Consider the following 20,787-nt stretch of genomic DNA (forward strand, 5'->3'; position numbering starts at 1 on the left):
CATAAATTACTTTTCATACATTGCAAATAGCCCAAGGGAGGAAATGAGAGTTATGCCTGAGCATTTTTCAGGCTCTAAATAATAATTTAGTAATAATTTTGCACCTAGAGAAATCACATAGTACTCTTGAAGGATTGTTTCTTTGACAAAAATTTTTTGTCACCAAAGCTGAGACTTTCTAAGAAATCTCTCTAATTATGATAATATTTTAATAGGAAATTTTCCCAGATTTAAGGAAGAGGGGACAAAACAGTATATCAGGAACTCCTGAAGAGGAATCAAGAGATTTAAGTCTGTGCCATTCAGCCATATGAAAAATGGCAATTCAGGCCTCAGGACTGTAGAGTGAGAAGGAGAGTTTTAAAGTAAGTTACCATGTATAGTCAGGAGAATGCCTGATTTGCCTGGTCTGTATCCGGCCTCTTCAATAGGTTTTTCCCAAAGCCCTGGGATAATGTAATTTCTCTCCATGGCAGTAAAAATTCATAAAAGTGTTTTTCAGTAAGAAGATAAATCTAGGCTGTGTGTCTCTAACATAAAAGATGCTTTTCTTTATTAGAGTGATTGGAGATGAATTAGCTAATTTTCACAACTCATAAAGTCCAGAAATTAAAAGGCTCTGATTTCTCCAGAGAGCAAGGAAAGACATTTTAAATCGAAAGTTTCTAGTTCTGTTTTTTTTTTTTCTAGTTTAAGTTTGTGCCTCTAAAGTTCACTTAGCAATCAACAGGTAAACAAAATAGATATTGCCAGTTACTAGCTCCTGTAGTTAGAAACAAATATCTCATTTTGGAAAGTTGTAGCACAGTCAGGGTTCTGTCAGTGAAAAGCCTGTTTGTCTGGTGGAGTTGCAAACACTTGCAGATGGTGTAAAGCAGTGGGCTTGCTGCCTGAATGTCTGCTATAATTTGTGTGAACTCGTGTGAGAGGGGAAGGAAACCTTGCTGCAGCAAGTGTGTTATCATCTTGAGGCCTTGCACTCAAACCTTGCAAGGTCAAATATTATCCCAGCTGTGGCCCAGCATGGGGTAGCCCACCACCTGGATGAAGAGGGACAAATTTACATGGTTCAGAAATTGCCTTCCTCATTTTCACAGAGAATTGCTCAAATAATCTGGGAGAAGCAAGATGGTATAAAAGGTGCAACTCAGTCTGCCCAGAGTCTGCCTGTGATCTGTACTCAGCAGAGTCCTGAGACCAGGACAGATGCCAGGATTTGACCTCCCACTGTGAAACTGGAGTAGGAGAATGGTTACATTTCTACCAGATATATTGTCAATAAAACACACTAATCTCTCTAGAAGTCAATAGTCAGGAACAGAGAATAGAGAGGTTTCAACCTTGTGACAATATATCTGTTCAAGTGATGTTATTTACATTTTGAAATTGTTCCCCTACATCCATTCCCCTTCTCTTTATAACCCTTTACCAGGGGTTGGAGCAGTGCAGATGATGTGCCAGCTCTGCCACTGCACTCTGCCAGGTCACAAAGTGTGGATTTGCAGCCCACCTTTCACTGTGAACTAATGCCACTGTGGACACTCCTCCCTGGAGAATGCCTCAAGGGTACAGCTGATCTCACCTGGCAGTTCTGCAGCCAAGGGGAAACTGGCTCCCACAGTGCACAGTTCCTGGTCTGCATGACACCCTCGTCATTTGAACCAGCTCAGGGAGCTGTTTCTGCCTGACACACAGGAGGAATATAATTCCCTTATTTTTTTGTTTTCTGTGTTACCTTTCTACCAGTTAGCCATTTGGCTCAGGGGTCTGTGTAGAAGGAATCAGTACTAGGACATGGGAAGCAGCAGGACAAAAGAAGGAGAGGGAAGGAAGATAACAAGACCATTATTTTCTGTGGCATTTAGCCATTATTGTTAATAATATTTCTCCCACGAAAGAGGTGTGTGTGATTCCCTGTCACATACTTTAAGAGTGAAAATGGTGGGTTAAAGTGGAATAAAATCTAGAGCTCTTTTTCATGTCTTCATTTTATAAACTAATACCCTCACACCAGCAATCCCTTTGTTTTTGCTGTTTGATCACTGGTGATCCATCCCTAAATATCCCTCTCCCTAGCTGGGCAGTTACATGTTTCCCTATTAACACTGCTGTGTTTTGGGGTATTGTGAGAGGAGGAGTGATTTTGGAAACTAATATGCAACTGATTGTACAAAACACTTCTCAACTCCCTAGTCCATCTGCATCAGTGCATCAGCTCTAGTATCTCACGCAATAGTTAACTTTTGTCAGCCAAAGTAGCTACACAAGTGTGATTGCTACACAGCCACATTCATGCCATGACCCAGCTGTGCAAGATTGAGTGAAACTGGTGAGGACTTTGACCCTTTTTGCTTCTGACAATTTCCCCCTCTCTAGAGGTGGGTCAACTAGCAATACATAAATTCAAGAAGTGCTAAGCAGTCAGCAATAGAAGGATGCTGCACTTCGTTGGTTCAAAGTAAATTAAGCCATCGTGATTTCTGATGAAAACCACAAAATTTAAGACAAAGTTTCTGTCTTGCCAAAGAATCTGGCCAGATGGACAAAATATACCATTTTCAGGGAACTGAGAAGCAATATGAATACTTTGGACTGTATCAAAATTGTGTATGTTGGGCTGCCTTCAGAAGCTGGAGGAAACAAACAATACAATTCTGTAAAACTGAAAAAGATCAAGAAAAGCAAATAATCTTTTCCCATTTTGCAGCTGGAAGAGTAACTCATTACATCTTAAATGATGATTTTTATCTTCTTATTAGCCTTTCTACTCAGGTTTTGTTGGATCACAACTTTTATTCCTTTTCAGTCCTTGATAATAAAGAATTCTGGGACTCAATAAAGCTTAAAATTGATAATGTGCTAATGTGTGGTTAGAACTTTTGTGTTCTGCTGAGAGCCAGCAGTTGCTTTAGCTTCATTACTTTGTATAAAGAAGTGGCATATGAATGTCACAAACAGAGTTTTAAATTAAGGTGTTTCCAATGCCTCCAATAGCTGAGGAGATACAATCTGGACAATCATAGATCGCAGATATGTAGAAACAAATGAATAAATATAATAATAGCTACAATGGAAAGCCTTATTTCTAAAAATAACTGAGACTAACCCAGTAGAGCACTGAGGCATTGTGGCAAATCATTCACCATTCTGTATTATCAATTCATCAGGAGTTCAATATTTTAAGTATTGTTACGTGGCTTCTGTTCAGCTCCTGAGCACGTGCACTCAGGTAGAAAGTGGAAGAACTTACAGAAGTCGTGATAAAGATTTTTCTAGCAAATGAATACACTACCAATAGCTTTGAGTGGTTAAACCCAGCTGGGAAAGAAAACCCATAACTGAAGTGATGGGACTTTTGCCTAAAAAGATAATATTGTTTTAAGGAGGGAAAGGCAAAAAGTAGAAATTGAGCCATGTCAAAATATCTTTTTCCAACAATATCAGATAAAATCTTTCTGATTTGTTGCTTTGAATGCTCATTTCCTTTCACTTTTTTTTTTTTTTAAATTTTAGACTTGATTGTATCTAGTATTAATGACCACAGACATGATAATGTCCAACTGAAATGTGTAGAGTCAGTTAAAAAATATTTTTACAATCTCAAGCAAAGTATTTGTAGAGAACTCAGAAAGTTCTATGTTTCACTCATAGCTCTACTAAGATCAATTTTCTAAACCCTTAAGACCTTTATGGAAAGTTTTCACCCCTCTGGACAGATTCAGTGTTTGTAGAAACTGGGACAGGACTTTTGCCCTTTGCTCCTGAAATCAAGGGCACCTTTCCATGAATAGTACCAGAGCTGAAATAGTTTAGCACTAATCTCCTGTGGATCCCTGCCAAGCTGCTGCTGCTGCTGGTGTCATTTTGAGTGTGCTCTTCAAATGACAGTTTCTTTAAAGAGTCTTGAAAACTATTCAGAACATATTAATATATATATATATATATATATATATGTATATGATTTTTATTATTATTTTTTTAACTCTGTCCTCTGCTGGAGGTTGGAGCTGAAACAACTTATCCAAATTTTTGGAGCCACAGGTAAAGCATTCTAGGGCTAGAGAACATAGCCATGTGTTCTGATTTGAAGCACAGATGTTTGGTAATAAATTGGAACAAATGAAGGCATCCAGGTGTTTTATGTCACGTGGACTTTGTTTGGGTTGCTCTCTCACAGACTCCTCATGGCTGGAACACAGGAGATAGCAGCCAACAGACTCAGAGTCTCTGTCCAATTCCTAAGGGCACCTGAGATTTTCTGTACAGTTGTAGACATTTTCTCTTTGCTTCAAAACCAGTTTGCAGCCTTCCAGCAAAATATACCCTGCAGTGTTTACTCTGGCTAATCTCTCAATGACTACAATAAAAGAGAAATGAGGCTGGTAAAGTGTAAAGATGTGTGCTTAAGGAAAGCTTAAGGAAAGCATGGTTAGACTGCTGCTGCTAGCAGAAAAGGACAAAAAATCCTATTGATTGCATCGATTTTTAAAATTAAAGTTCCTCCAATTCATTGGAAGATGCAAAGAAGTTCATCTGGACTTGATTCATTTTGCTTTAGAGTAAATTGAGAGTAATATTTTTTGATTAAAGCTTGATAACAGGTTAATTTAGAGCAATTTGTCTTGGTATAGTACAGAGTATCCTAAAACAATTCAACATTTGTTATTCTAATCCAGCTATAACATTTGAAAGCAACTTTCATTTCCTCCAAAAATATAGAATTGGTCCTACTACCATGAAAAAGACTGGAATTTTTTCTAAGGTAGGATAGCCAGAAGAAAAACTAGGGGTCTTTTTTCAAGCTTTGATGCTGAAGAATTCAAGAGAAGATTTTGCCTTTACTGGTTGTGTCTAAAACAGTTTTTACCTTTCATTAGAAATACGGTATACTGAGTTTTGTTTTCACCCAGTGGCTGAGGACTTCTCTTAGATTTTTCCTCATATGAGTAAAAATGGAAATAACTGATATTCAATAAAGTTGGAAAAGACCTCCAAGGTCATCCAGTCCAATCTTTGACTGCAATGTTCACTAAACCATATCTTGAAGTGCCATATCTACTAATTTTTTAAGCCTTTCCAGGGCTGGTGAATACAACTCTTCCCTAGGCAGGCTGCTCCATATTAATGCTTACAGGCCATATCTGAAAGACTATCTCACTGTTTTTTTTTCCTGTCCTGTGATCCCTATTCTTGAGAAATTCCAAACAAACTTGTCATGGAAACTGATCTCTTTCTACCAAAGATTTTCCATAAAAACATTTCCAAAAGTGAAATATTTCAGAAAAAAAATGTATTTTGAGTACTCTCTGCTTGGAAGATCTGTTTCCTTTGCAGTCAGCTCCGTATTTATCCTAAATATAACTGCAAAGAACAACAAATTTGTTCTTATTAACAGACCTTTCATTAACACAGCAAAATCAGAATTAGATAAATTCAGGTCCCTCTGGAGCATCTGCTGAACCGATCACATATTTCAGCTGTTGGACCTTGGCCCATCTTGTCTGAAATGGAATTGTCTCAAGAGTTTTATGATATCACTGAATAATCAGCATACTAAACAGAAAGACACTAGTCTGGTATGACTTGTGCTTAGGAAAAAAAATAGCTATTTACTTCAGTAAATAAAGTCTCTACAAATTTACTCTTTTATGTTTTATGTGATTACTGGTACAATTTTTTTTTTATATACATCAAACAAGCTGTCTTCAAATAGGTACAAGCATCTGAAGCATGATGACAATGCAGAAAATTAAAAAGTGGTTGAGGGGAAAATGACTCCCTCTAATGCTTTAGCAGCACAGACTCATGCAGGTATAATTGAGTATGTAGGCATTTACAAACCATGCTGTATAACTGGTTCATTACTGTTTGTAAATGGATGAGCACATAACACTGCCAGCATTGTAATTTGCTTTCAAAATATTGAATGATATGAAACGACATGCAGGATAAATTTAAGTATTCAGTATAAGGAGATATACATAATTTTATATTTATGTGACTTCTAGAAAACCTGTCATTTCCTCAATATGGCAAACAACTAAAATTGTTTGCAAATATAGAGAGTGTGACTCCTCTGTAAAATGTTTCAAGGCAGTTGAGGCATTATCTAGTGAGATTTTTTTTATTCTCTATGAACTTTAAAATTTGAATTCTTGAAAAATACACTAACAGTTGGAAAATTTCTCTACAGGCTGGTTTTCATTGGGTTACCTGAAAAAAATAAGATGATATATAGGAGCCATTTTTTTTCAATTTTTTTTTAAAAAATAATATTATAATATAGCCAAGGTCTCAACAGACAGTTCAGCATTTCCTGACAGTTCAGGTGTCCACCTCCTTACTTGACTTCTACAGCTATTGAGCTAAGGCTGCTCTTCCAGAAGAGCCTTTGGATAAGTGTCTCCAACATGTCCACAATCTTCAACACCACAGAAGATCAACAGCAGGACTAAGCAATAGACCAGGATCTTAAGATTATCAGATTTTTAGCATTCAGAGAACCAACCTTGGCTGCCCTGACCCAAAGAAGATTTTGTCACCACAGTGGAAACTCCAGGGCTGCCATTCCAGATTACTCCACAGTTTAAACCTCCAGTTATGTACACTTTTCACCAAAGAACTAAGTAATTTTTTTCTGTTTTCTTTACCAAATAATCTAGATTTTAGGGACATAATCTAAAAATCAGAAAAAAACCTGTGTCTGCCGGGTCTAAAGCATTCTACTTCAATCATTCTTCACACTCAAAACAGAAAGATGTATTTTATTAGATCCTCCAGTCATGTGGAGAACATCGACTTGGATCATACAATCACAGAATGTGAGCTGAATCCATGAAGTGTAGGAATAGATTCTGCAGCAGGGGACTGTTTAGATTATTTGCTGTATATAACTGCATGGAGTGAACACCAAAGTATGAAAATAACTTCTAAAAAAATTAAAAAAGGAAAATATAAAGAAAAAAGAAAATATCATAAATACAACAAAAATAAAATCCACTTACTTCTAAATTGCATTCTGAAAACACCATATTTTAGCTTCTAATGTGAAGCACAAGACAGAGCAAATAAGTAAATATGACAATATAATGAATATATTTTTAAAACTTTTGCTGTTGCATATATTTCCAGAGAAGTTTGAAGCATCTAATTTATGAAAACTATGTTAAAGAAAAAAAAACCAAACCAGAATCAGCACATAAGATATAAAAATAATGACTATCCAATAACCACAAGCCATATGTCCAGGGAAGGTGAGAAAAATAAAAGTACCTTTTTTACTGCTTTGCCTATAAGATGATCTCCGACTGGTATTAGAACTCCTCCAAGGATGGCCAGTACACCACCGATGATGGCCCCTGTGAGGAGCCCACAGTTTCTGTTACAGACCATTCCTCTTTTTTGTTAGGGTACAGATAAACAGTGTACAAAAATATCCTTGCTGTAAGGCTTGATGGTTTTCCTCACTTCTTGATCCCAACAGACTCGCTGATCTTCCTTAGAGAAGCTGCTAATATAAGTACAAAGTGAACAAAAAGTCAAATTCCAAAGCTCAAAGTACGAAGCACACGACATGAAGCAGGTAGGAAGATAACAAGTCAAACAGACAGCGGCCAGCTGCAGGCAGAAAAAAACAAAAAAAAAAAAAGTTGCAGGTACTTTTGCCAAGTTAATTGCTTGTTACATATGATTATCTTTCTTCATTCCAGTTGCCTAAACAAACTGCAAAGTTTTTTTCACCAGTCTTTTTTTTTTTTTATTTGGCTCTGTCACATTAGGGCAAGCTTACATTGCTATTATTCATAGGACATTCTTCCTGCTATAGACATCTTTAAATCTCCCTCTGCCAAAGGAGAAGGGTATAGAGAGCTCTGCTTTTATCTCAGCCTGCCATGCCCATGGCTCCCATTTCAGGCCAAAGCAGAAGCTACACTCCACTGGCTGTTTCTGCCCTGTGCCAGTAAGAAAGTCCTCAAAGCCCATCAGCATCTCCGTGGGAAAGGCAACCTCTAAAAGGAGGTACCCACAAGAAGCCTCTTTCCAGATCTCTATCAGTCCATGGTCCTCTACTGAACAGCCAGAACTTTGTTTCAGCAACTTCATTACAAAAGCACAACTGGATTTCTCTTTTACAGCTGAATTCTTGCCACCAACTAATTTCATCAATCCCAATTGCCTTATAGAACATCAGAGTTTTTAAAGCAAGACTAGAGCTTCATCTTTGAAAGAGTTAATGCCTAAAATTTCAAGATTATTCAGTCTCAGAAGAAAAATGTCTGTGATTAGTCATTGGAAAATAAGAGTTGTCAGTAATATACATTAATATATCTTACAAATTGGCCCCTAGTGAAAAGGGTTGTAAAGAAAATCAGAATGACACTAGTGCTGAAGTGGTAAAGTATAAACTCCCAGGGATATCTTTTTCTGAATTTTTTATTGTTTTTAAAACACAGGATTTTCAAGTTAGTTATTTGCTTTAGATCTCCAGTTAACAGAAAAATCTGCCCTTTTCTGTGTTAGATGTCACTTCCATCTCCTTTTTATTCTTAATAATTTCTGCTTGTAAATATGTTGTGACCATCTCTAAATCAATTCTCAAGCAGGTATTAGTTAAGAGTTAATTACATATTCAAGACTAAACACAGAAAGAAGGAAAACAGAAAGATGAAGTGGAAGAACAAGTCAACCAGTTTGCTCATGAGGACTAAAGAATCAGAAGGGTTTAATGAATTTCTAAATAGTAAAGCGGGTATGGATATATATCCTTTTATCACAGAAAGGACATACAACGTGCCCTAACAGATTAGGTACTGTGAAAAATGAGATTCACTTTTCTTAATAAATTATAAAAAAAGTTTAATATAAACAACAAGACAATTAGGAGAAAAAGGAAATAAATCAAAGGGTTAAAATGGCCAGATGCCCTGGCGTGTTGCCAGGAACACACCTGATATCCTTGGAACATTCTTTTTATCTCCTCCTGCTGAGAGGGTTTAATGCATATTCAAACTTTTCTAAGAAGCATTTTGCATGGTTACGCCCTGAACCCGCCTCTTCTGAGCACGCTTCGTATGATTTTTACTTTTGCTGATCATCATTTTATTTGAATTTGATTTCCTTTCTTTGCCAGCGGTCAGTGCTGCTAACAGTCTGGGCCCCTCGTCCTGCCACTGGTGACAGCTGGGCTTCACATCCTTCTGCTGCCACCAGCCTGGTCCTGGCTGCTGGTAACAGCTTAGTCTCCATTGTCCTTCTTCTGATAACAGCTTGGCCCCACTGTCTTTGCCCTCTGGGGTTTCCTTGCTTTGTATCACAAAATTCCCTTAAGCTTAAAAGTTGTTAGCAAGAGAAAAAGTACATACATAGCCAAAAAGTATTTAACATATAATATTCATCCTAATACTTGCGAAAGCCAATATCACAATGTGAATTTATAACAGTACCATGGTCAGTGGGCCACTGATGTGTCCTCCCTTGTCATCCTAAACTCACAATTATGTCACATTTCTACCTGTCACCAGACACCTCCCTTTAACTGCACTGGAAACCCACCTCTTGTACCAGCAGCAGGTTATGGCTCCCTTGCCTTTGACAATGTCTGTTTCTGAACATTTGAGGTTGTTTGGTATGTTAAAAATTTCTCCTTGGATATTTTCAAGCAGAATGACCAAAAGACTGTTTGCAGTCTTGGAAATATATCCCTACTCTCCTTATTATAAAATTCAGCCTGTCTGTTCACTTGCCACCAGGTCATTCTGTGTGCTTGCCACTCCAAAGCCATTAAAGGCTTTTTGATGTAGTGGATGTGTTTAACGACAAATTCCAAAGTATATTTAAGTTAGAAATTTATTAGACTTGAGGAACTTTTAAGTGAAAATAGCTTGGGCCAAATCTTGTATTGCTGTAGCTAGGCTGAGATCAGGATCCTTAGTTTGGCAAAGACAGAACAGTAGAAGGCAATTAATTGGGTAGGTCATATGGGGATTTGAAAATCTGATTGCTGTTACATATTGTAGCAAATCTATGGAAAAGCAGACATTTCAGTTAAATTAGATTCTGAAAAGTACCTAATTCCACTCGATTTTTCCCCCAATACAAGCATTTTTATTTTTTTTTCCCAGCGTGGAAACACACATTTTAAAATTTAAAATGAAAATTAGATCTTTCAGAAATGTTTAAGGGTTTCTTTTAGATATCATCAGACTTTTTTTCTTGACTTGCATACTGAAGCTTTTTAAATTCCACAGTAATATACTTTCCACCAAATACATTTCCACTTAAATTTCTAAAAGCTTTTCCAATTTATTTTTTTTTTTTTTGCAGATTAGGCATCTCTCAGGAGTACTAGATATGAACAGCTAGAAAGAAAGTGATTGCTAACAACTTGTGTCTATTCCAAGCTTCTGCAAATTGAAAAATATTCACCCTTCTCCCACCAAGCACAATGTAATCGCAGTCTAGACATCCAAATTTATGCAATTCAAACTATAAATTACACAACTGTGAGTGAAGAGCACTCATACCATAACATTTAATTCATATAGAAGTCAGCACACTATTCTCATCTATCAGAACTGAATTAAAAATATGAAGATTAAGGCAGAAATTTCCAATAAGAATGCACTTTCTAGGAATTCATATTCAAGTGAAAATTATGTTCCTTAAGCAGAATAGAAAGTACCATAACAAAATTAACTATGGTCTATGAGGCTGTTATATTATTTACACTCAGATTTGACTGTGGGATTAATAAGATCTTTCACCCCATTCTAGAGTGTTGGGTATGTACTTTTTAATATTGTTTCAAAGATCTTTAAGAGAATATTAATTAATAACAATGAAAATGGTCCATTCAGATATCTGAAAGACAATTTATAAGCAACTGTATAGGAGAGATGCAAAATGTTATTAAATACTTTCTTCACTATTCAATTTAAGCTTCTGTACATCAGCTTAAAGCAAGCTCTTGTAAAATATAAATAATCTCATGATATATTTGATGTTCTTTGAAATTATAGTTTCAAGCTTTTTAGCTGCAACAGTAAATGTTAGAAAAAATTACTTCAAAATATGCATTTCTTATAAATTCACGACTCCAGAACTGTATTTTCAAGAACATTAAATATCAAAAGACAGAATGCAATTGGAAAAGCCAGCCATACTGAACATAAAACACCAATGTTATCATAGTAACAAACCATTTCACTCATCCATGTAAAATATCACTTTTTCTTGCAAGCAGCTTTGTAAAATCCTTCCATTTTATTTTGCATTAAAAATAAGTATTTTCAAGAACTTACACCCAACTGACCTTAAAAGTATTCCTGAGGAAAACCCTCTGATTTTAAATGTAGTATCCTATGACTCACCTTGAATAAGGGCAACTGATTTTTCAGCTGAACATAGAAGTACTTAGCACATGACTTGCATCAAGTTACCAGCAGACAAGCAGCTAAATCTCCCCACCAAGCACATAGGCTGGGAGCTGCGAGGGAGTGGTTATATATTCCAAGAGACGTCAGTTCCCTCTTTATCTTTTTGCCAGAAGAAAAAGTTAACTTGTACTGCTGCTGGGGGAAGGGGTTATTTTTGCAGCCTGACTAAAAGCCACTACCTACATCTCGTGGTAATATACTTAGCAACTGCAATCTTTGTCCAGTTTTGATCCAAGTGAGTCAAAGGTCAAGGAGACAAAAGGGTAACTTACATATTTGGCTTCTAGTCACTTCTTTCATATCTGCATATTTTTATTTTACCCATCATGATAGTGTATTTTCAAATAATAAAAATTAAGAAATTTCAGAATATTTTTAATAGGATTTCTTTTCAGGTATCAGATACAACATTTCCTTACAAAGTGCGAAGGCTCTTCCTATTTTACTGGAAGTTCAATGAACATCATCCCAGAAGGTTCTTTTTCTGGATGTATCTAAAAATCATTTATTTTTACACTGATGTCTCTGTCAACCAACATATTTGTCCATCACAGTGTCTACTACTAAATAATAACAGTTTGGCAAACTTTTGCATAAATATTTTATAAATACCTCTTTGTCTCAGGTAAATTCAATGAATAGATTGTTGTAAAAGATTCCTCTGGCAGCAGCAAGAGGAAGTGACTTTTATTTGGCTTAATTATGACAGAGAAAATATTCCTAAAAATAGATTATTAGGTCCAGACTTTGACAGTACAGCACTGAATAGTTTGCAATTCAGAAATATTTTCTATCTGTTTTGACTGACTGCTGTTCTGTCATTTTATGCTGGTCTACTTGGAAGTTTAGCTTTTGTGGAAAAATCTGCCTTTTTCTAATCTATTTCTGCTAAGCAACTCTAAGGTGGATGAAAATGAATGAATTTGAGGTTTTAACCTCCTAGTAGTGAAAGCAAGACTGAAAATGACCCTGATCTTTTGAAAACAGCCTTTTGTGCAGTTTTCAGTACAAGGCTCACTGCCAGGGCAAGTTAGTGACCCTGAATAACTCCAGCTTCTCATCCTTGAAAAGTGCAGAAATTTTGTCTTTTTCTGTTTTCTAATTAGAGATGTTTTACTGCTGACAGTTAAGCAGCCCTCCACACTGTGCTTGCCATGAGCTACTTTTATTGTCATTAACTGTTTCTATTGTACATGTTCTCCTATGATGGTCTCCTGAGGATGTTCTGGTTTGGGATCCTCCTTTACTGCTGCCTGTGAAGCTGCTCCCTACCATGTTCCTCTTCTCTTTTTGCAGTGTGTGGGAATCAGTGTGCACCCCTCAGGAAGAAAATATCTACTGGGGTTTTTTGTTGGAATCTGCTACTGTCAATGTAATGATGTCCAGTTTTCAACACATGCATGCTGAATTGTATCACCTAGCATTATGATTTACAATATCCTACTATCATCCTGAATTAGCAAAATCTCTTCTTGCAGCAGGGCTTGGCAGTGAAAAGAGGACTGCCTGGGTCAACTGCAGAAGCCAGCTAAAAGGATGGGAAGATCACAGAGAAGCTGTAAACTTTTGGATGTCAGTCATTTCTGCATCTTAAAAACAAACTAAAACAAACCATAAGTATTTAATGGTCCTGTGTCCTCTGGCTTCATATCAGCGTTCAGAGGTTGCAGAGAAAGTAGAGACACAGCAACAGAGGAAAAACACATAAAACAAACAGTTGTGCACTTCTTCAGAGTCCCCAGTGGTGCAACAACGGAAAAACTGCCCACGAGGGAAAGTTGTCAAAAAGGAGAAACAGAGTAAATGACACTCACATGCCTCATGAAGACACAGAAAACTGCAGGAAGCAGAAAAAGGGAAATGACATTGTTATTTCCAAATGAAGTCCACATACATCTTCTGAAGTAAACATACTACTGACAAGAAAATGCTGGAGAGGTGAGTGTTGTTCATGGCTTTTATACCTATCTAATAGTGAGCCTTTTGGAAAACACTTTCTTCAGGCTGCTTTCCTATATGCCCTGAGATCCTGAAATAGGTTATGTCTCCCCCTTTTTTTTTTTTTTTTTTTTTTTTTTTTTTTATTTGTTTTTTTTTTTTTTTTTTTTTTTTTAATATTAAGATCCATTCTATCAGACATACCTTTATGGTACATAGAATTTGAATTTTCAAGATGATTGCATAAACATTCCCACATTCCTGTGGGAGTTCTTTCCTGTACAGTATAGCACAGCATGAGTTTATATTTCTGTGTTTCCCAGTTATTACACTCAGGACTTCTCTTCAACTGCCTATCACTAAGCTTATAAAAACTAATGTTAACATTAATTCTTTTTGATATGTGGAAATGCTAGCATATGTTAGATGACATTAGGAAGCAAATTAGAATGCTCCAGGAAAGTCCTGTCTGTGCTTTTGTACTCTCTGAACTTTTGAAGGACATTAACTCTTAAAAAACACCCAACAAAATCTACTTTTTAGTTGTTAGGTAAAATGCCACCCCTGGGGCAAAAGATGAGGTTAATATTCTCATCATCCAAAACATGAATTTTTATAAGCTTTTGGGTAGTCTCCCTGATTTTGACACAAAGGTGGAAGGAATTATGTTTACTTCCTTTCCATGATAAGTTTATGCCCAAATTTATTATTTACCCAGTTTATTATATTAGCATTATTTTATGTCGCTTCTATTGTCTCTACTGAAAATCCTGTTGTCACCACTCAGTGGCCCTCTGACTTCTTCACAGGAAGTAGAAAAGTCCCACAGGAAGGGTTGTACCTTGCTCAGTAGTGAAAAATTAAACCATTAAACCTGCCCCCCTCAAAAGAAAAACCATACATATATACATGAAAAAAAACCAAACAAAAAACCAACCATGTTTTCTGTCCCCAAATAAGCTCTTTCTGATTCAACTCATGTTTACCCATGTGCCCTTAGTTCTACTGAGGAGAATGATGAAAATGAATCATCTGGAGAAGAGAAAAGAAAATATGTAATATGTCACCAGCTGGGCGAGACTTCTGCCTCTCTATGTGTACTGGGGGTACTACGAGGTACTACTTTATAGGGAGAGAAATTTTGTATTCATGAAAATTCATTTGATTTCCTAAGGAAATCAAAACCTTCTGTATATCATATCATCACACAATACATGAGAAGCAGCACATGAGCTATCCACTCAGACCAGCTTTGACAATTCACTTCCACTTCACAAGAGCCATCCTAGAGTGAACATGGCCTATCTTCACAAATTTCACATAAAGAGAATGAATTTATATCACACAAATTATAAAATTATAATGCAGAACTAATATGATTCCTGAATTTCATGTTCCCTATTTCTGTCTTATCTATTCTCACAGTGACTGATATTTTATGTCACCTCATTTTCCAAAACTCAGAGGATACAACAGAGTTTTATGAGTCAGGTCACCTCACATGAAAGGAAGGAAGAACAAAGATATTTTAGTGCTTCAGCTTTCTTTTTACTATCTTATCCATAAGGCTCTAAAATAAAAGAAGGGCATAGTTTCATATTATTTATTTTCTTGTTTAAGTTAATGACAAATATTTGTTACCAACAAACTTATCCAGCTAAAAGCAGGCATCCGGCCTAAGGGAGACAAACTGCTTTCCTTTCCTCTCACTAGAGATGAATAAACATAACTCATCCCATGTACTTGAAATATTTTCTTAGGCAAGAAAATATAGAACCATATAATCATACAATCGTTAGGTTTGGAAAAGACCTCCAGGATCATCAAGTCCAACGTTTGACCAAGTACCACCATGTTCACTAAACCATAACACAAAGAGTTACAACTACTTATTTTTGAACAGTTCCAGGGAATGCATATCTTTTACAGGTACTGATGTCTCCCCTTTAACTGCAAAGAATCGAAACAATGGACCTAAGTTAGGTATCTAATGATTAGAATGTTAATGTTAAAACAATTCTACTCAAAGTCCCTAAAAAGGACTTTAATTTCCTTTCCACATCAGTGCACCATACTGATGGTACCAGAACAGCTGGACAAGGTTCTGGTAAATGCATACAGGTTGTGAAACAACAGAAAATTCAAGAAGAAAACTTCAAAATATTTACCATTTGGCATTAATAGAAAGTTGGGACAAAGATTGCAGGCATGGTATAGCACTCTTTTGCTCAGATCACATCACAGATTTTACTGCAGGATGTGATGGATTCGAGGATTGCCAGTGCATGCCCCAAGTCCTAGTCCAACCACTCATATCAAGCATCATTCAACCTCCTGAGAAAAATCCTCCCCAACATGCATTAATACCTTATTTCTCCTCACAAGAGCTTGGAAGACTCTTCTCAAACTGCTGTATACCTCCTTCATTACCCACCAGAGACTCCCAGCTGTAGCTTTCCCAGCTCTGTTAAGTGTTAGGTCCTAAGGTGCTGTCCCTTGTGGTTCTCAAAGTGTCCTGACGATATGGAAAAACATCCTAAAATACCAGCTGCTCAAGCCAACTTGGCAGCAGTACAGTGGAAACAGTGTGATATATTTGGCTTCTGTCACTAGTGAGTTCCTCCATCAAACAGTAGTGAAGTTCTTTAAGGGGAAAATGGGTGATGGAAAACCCAGCAATTGCTTCAGATTTTTCCCCTGGAGGTACTGCTTTTGAGCTCTTCTTCACTGATCGTGTCATGCATAAACTGTTGCCTTTGTCAGTCCTCAAAATCACTTTTAAAACTTGTTTTCAAGAGACTTTAGCTGAGGTGTTAGGTGAAGAAAGCCCAAGAGCAGCAGGGATAGACCAGACTCTGATTCTCCCACTCCTGTGGGTTCATGTGAGAGTAACTGAGAACATAGATAGGAAGGAACTTAGTACAACAGAATATAATACAGAAACTGTAATATTATAACACAGAATTCTTGTGAGTCTGGAACAGTGAAGGGCTATGAAAATCTCCTACTGAAAGGGTTAGTTTGGTCTATTAATGCTAAAGACATTTCTCAGTGAAACCTAAGTTTTGCCCCAAAAATTAGGATTCATCACCCAGTGTGCAGTGAGTCAACCACAGACAGAGCCGAGGGCTTTGTTATTTCACATTTGCACAAAGATGGGTGTTGTGTGGCGAATCCACAAAGCTATCACCCTAAGTAAAACAATAAGGGCTCTTAATATGCTGTTAATTTTTATATGCTCTGCTTATCTAATATATCCAGTGTTTAGTATTTGACTATTTCTGAGTTATGTTGAGCTGGCTTCTTGTCTTGGATGGCCTGGTGCTCATTGGTGTTTACAATTTTATCATTGTCAGGCTGTAGTCCTTAATTTCTTCTTATCTTGGGTGTTCTGCAGTAACAGATTCTTCCTCCCAATCTTTGTTACTCCCCTCATTCTATAACGTTTGAAGTGGGTTGAGCCCTGAAATAAGACAATGCTACTGAGAAAAATATTGTCTTAGACATTACAAGGAGGGGACAGAAGAGGCTTCCAATGACAGGAGACAAAAGATTTAAAGCAAACATCTTCTGAAAGTCAGGAGAAATTTAATAAATCTTATCCCCACTTGGATATATTCCATTTCTTGCAAAACTCTTCTTCTTAGATCAGAAGTCACAGAATAATGGAGTAATTCTAAAATCTTTCACTAGTGCAATACCTGGTTGAGAAATAGTCACCATAGTGAATCATCCCAGGCAATGTCAGTGGTTTTGAAGAGTGACTGGGTAGTCCTTATGTTAGTTTTTGCCTACCAGCTACACTGTAATTTTGTCTCTGTAATAATTAAGAACAACATACGTACAGGGGATTTTTCCAGCTGTGAAGACCTAAGTTTGAGGTCAACTTCTTGGTGACTTCTTTATTATCGAAGAGCTGTCAAATGACTGACACCCTTATCTTTCTGTTTACGTGTTCCAGAACTGGAGACGTGTCCTTGGTCTGAAAAATGTACAGAAGACCTTCCCTGGGGCTTCAGTCCAGCCTCAAACACCAAAGCCAAGCCATCAACTAGGAAGAGCCCTGCTCCCCATCAGGCCAGCACAAGAAGAAAGTTTTACTGAAGCTACCCCTGGGCCAGCTGCCAGCTCCACTCAGGGAACCAGAATTGGTGGCTGGAGTAGAGAAAAACTTCTTGTGATACAAAAAAGGACTTTTTTTTCTTTTTTTCATATTTTTCTTGAGAAGATATTTAATTGCCACAATAAAGGAATCAAACATAGTTCACATGCAGACAAAAAACCAAAACGCCAACACTAAAAAATAAAATTACCCTTGCCACAGGAGATCCCTTGGCAGCAACTGAAGATCTAAAGAGATTATGAAAAATTGTGCAATATCATGATGTATTGAGAAATATTAACACCTATGAAGAACAGAGCAGTAGAAAAAGTACCAGCAGCAATTTCTGTGCACTAGCTGTAAATGCATGAGGGAACTAATGATACCCTGGACTTCTCAGATCATGTAATTTTCAGTCCAAAGATATGGTATTGTTCTTTCAGATGAAAACATGTTACAGAAATATGCATATAACTATAAGTTACAGAAAAAAAAATAGTCCTAAAATACAGTCATTTAACCCAGGCTCCTTACATTTCTGATAATTTTCCTGGTTGTCCCAGTTATATAAATGTTTTTGAAGTCTCACTTGATTGAGGACAGGAAAAAAAAAACCCAAACTAAGCAACTACAGACTACATATTTTTATGAGTAGGATATTTTTGCCAAGTAAAAAAAAAAAAATCACTGATTAAATACAGTTATTGTGTCAATTGTCAAGAAAATAAATCACCAAAATAGCATATGATTATGCTATATTTATTGGTTTAGTTTCAGGATTTCCATATAGAATTGATTTATGTTACATTAGCATATTTATTGCCCAAAAATTATAGTTTTAAAACTACACTGAAATGCATGTATATGTTTTTTTCATTTAATAATTATACAATTCCTGTAATTAATATTTATTACAGTATCTTTCATATGTTCTTTTATATCAATTAATAAATGCATAGATCCATAAACTTGATATCTCCACTCATATTTTTATAACATATATTTAGTTGCTTATATAATAGACTTCTATATACAAGGTAATGATAATTATCTTATAATTAATTATAACATAGTAAGGCATACACAAGATATATATATATATAAGATATATGCCAAATGATTAATACATTCTATGTAGTTAAAATTTCAATATATTTCTTTCTAGTTGCAATGTACAGTGAAATATTAGCAATATACACAATATTATCAAGATATGCAAGTGAAATAATTTGATTACCAGTATATTTAGTCTTTATAATTTTTAGTGAATGAACTTTTCTTGGATTTATACAGAGTCAAGAAATAGAGGCTGAATGACATCTCTCTTTGCTTTCAGTAACTAGCAGTTAGGAACATTTTGCAAGTTATAGAATTCAATAATACACTTACAAGAAGTTTATACAATATCCAGCTGTGTGCTCAGAATCTGCCTCCAGCCCAGGAGCAGGGTCACATACCCGTATGGAGGGAGAGCTGCTCTCACAACTCTTGCCACAAGGAGCTGCAGAGGTGCAGAAGAGCCTGCAAATTTACCTCCTTAGTAACAGGAGGTTAGAGCTGCCCTAGCAGCCTGAAGCAACCCTGCTTCCCAGTGCCCCACCAGACAGTTTGATCTTGTATCAGCCACAAACAGAAAGCTGCACAGACCTTCTAAACTCCCTTGTAGGCAAGCTGTCTCCAGTGATAAGGAATTATGAAAGCTCTGAGCCCAAGGCAATACCCTCTCACACTTACGCTTTACAAGAAAGACCAGCCCTAAAATACCCGTTCAGGACCAGCCTTTGCCTCTCACCCCTTTAGCCTCTGCATTGGAGGCAATGTATCAGATCCCTTGCCAATCCAGAACAAGTTTAATTGATTTTGCTCTTTGCAGTAACTCTTTGCAAACACAGTCTAATCCCATTTAATCCCCATAAAGTACTGGAAGCCAGGTAATATATGTCATATTAGAGGTAATTCTTCAGATTTGGGTTTATTATATTTATTTTCACAAAGCATAGAGACAGGTCAGCATGAGGGATCCCAGCTGTGAGTACAGCTGTCCAAATTCACAAGATTCTCTAACATTTCCACAGGCTTTGCTTCAGAAGTTGATTGTCTGAAAAAACATCCAAACCAAGTGACAGTACTATTGCCTCCTCTGCCTGTCTTTTTGGATCTTTTCTACATCCTTTTATCATAGCAAGGCTGATATTTTTCTAAAATTATTAAAATATTAATAATTAAGCACTGTATTATTTTTTTTTATTTGAACAGTCTATAAAGGACCTCCTTCCAGAAAGTTACAGCAAATAGCAACAGTTATCAGCCTGTCTGCCAAGTGCTTTCATAATTAAAGCTAATAGCTGTCCCAGAGGATTATAAGGACCTTGGAGGTGAGTTATTACGACGGGTGCTATAAAACTCCATATGTACTAACTCAAGGGAAACTCCATGGCATATACCTCTTAACCTGATTTTCTATGAATCTTCTGCTTCTCTAAAGTTAGACAGAAAATCAAGTGACAAGGAAAAGGTAGGAATAAAAAAATATTCCCGAAATTTGCATTAATCTGCATATTTTCTGACCCATCCCCTATGTAAATACTGTTTTTCTACCTTTGGTCTTCTTGAGTCCTATTGATTGCTTCCTGTGTGCCTTTCACAGCTGCAGCCTCCAGCTTGTTGCCAGACTTCTGCCTTCCTTTCTACAAATGCTTCCTTTTACCCCTGTTTCCTTCTCCAAGAATCTCCTCCCGCCTCCAGCTCTGTGTATGCCTCTCACCTTCTACCCTATCATCTCACAGCATCTCCCCTAGTTTGTCTCCTCCCTCCTTGGATTATCCCCTGGGGTTTTTTTCCCCGTTTATCCAGAATTTACTGCTTTCAATCAATTCTGTCCTTGTTCCTTAGCATTAACATGTATTTTCCCCCAATCTCCCTTTATACTTTTTTCCTTCTTCTATTTCTCTTTTATCCCTCTGTATGAAGTTCTGGTACATAACCTTCTCACACCATCAGTTAATCAAAAAGCTGGTTGCAAAAGAAAAACATATTTATCAGTGTTCTTTGGTACACCACAGACAAGTTTTACCTGAAAAGGCTAATTATAAATAATAATTTAAGTTTGGTAACTTAATACTGTTGTCTTGTTTGTACTTCTTCCTAAAGTCTCAGAACAGTAAAGCACCCAGTATTTCTACCCATTACCTATTTGCTGCACAGCTGTCATTCAGCACTCTTTTCAAAGTCCTCCCACTTTTAAGAAAATTAAAACTGAGCAGCTTCAGCCATACCCAAAGAAACAGATGAAAAGAGAAAAGAAGAGGAGAG

General features: G+C 36.7%; 1 protein-coding gene and 1 long non-coding RNA gene across 16 annotated transcripts in view; one reads left to right on the top strand and one right to left on the bottom strand.

The window, feature by feature from the left end:
- Positions 1–20,787, bottom strand: part of CD36 (CD36 molecule) — a 36,882-nt gene that overhangs the window by 15,543 nt on the left and 552 nt on the right. The window contains exons 1-4 of one of the 15 annotated variants that reach the window (XM_033514790.1): positions 20,074–20,243; positions 18,865–19,573; positions 17,219–17,355; positions 7,273–7,507 (exon numbers count right to left, since the gene is read on the bottom strand). In XM_033514790.1, the coding sequence (XP_033370681.1) occupies positions 7,273–7,392 (120 nt within the window). In that variant the 5' untranslated portion in view covers positions 7,393–7,507; positions 17,219–17,355; positions 18,865–19,573; positions 20,074–20,243. Of the gene's footprint in view, positions 1–7,272; positions 7,511–11,369; positions 11,713–17,218; positions 17,356–18,864; positions 19,574–20,073; positions 20,244–20,787 lie in introns of those variants that run through there. The other 14 variants (XM_033514788.1, XM_033514797.1, XM_033514796.1 and 11 more) reach the window with 14 other exon arrangements.
- Positions 19,639–20,787, top strand: part of LOC117244495 — a 32,031-nt gene continuing 30,882 nt past the window's right edge. Inside the window, exon 1 of the long non-coding RNA XR_004497700.1 lies at positions 19,639–19,850. This is a non-coding gene — a long non-coding RNA (uncharacterized LOC117244495). The remainder of the gene's footprint in view (positions 19,851–20,787) is intronic.

Source organism: Parus major, chromosome 1A (assembly GCF_001522545.3).
Source record: "Parus major isolate Abel chromosome 1A, Parus_major1.1, whole genome shotgun sequence".
NCBI lineage: Eukaryota > Metazoa > Chordata > Aves > Passeriformes > Paridae > Parus > Parus major.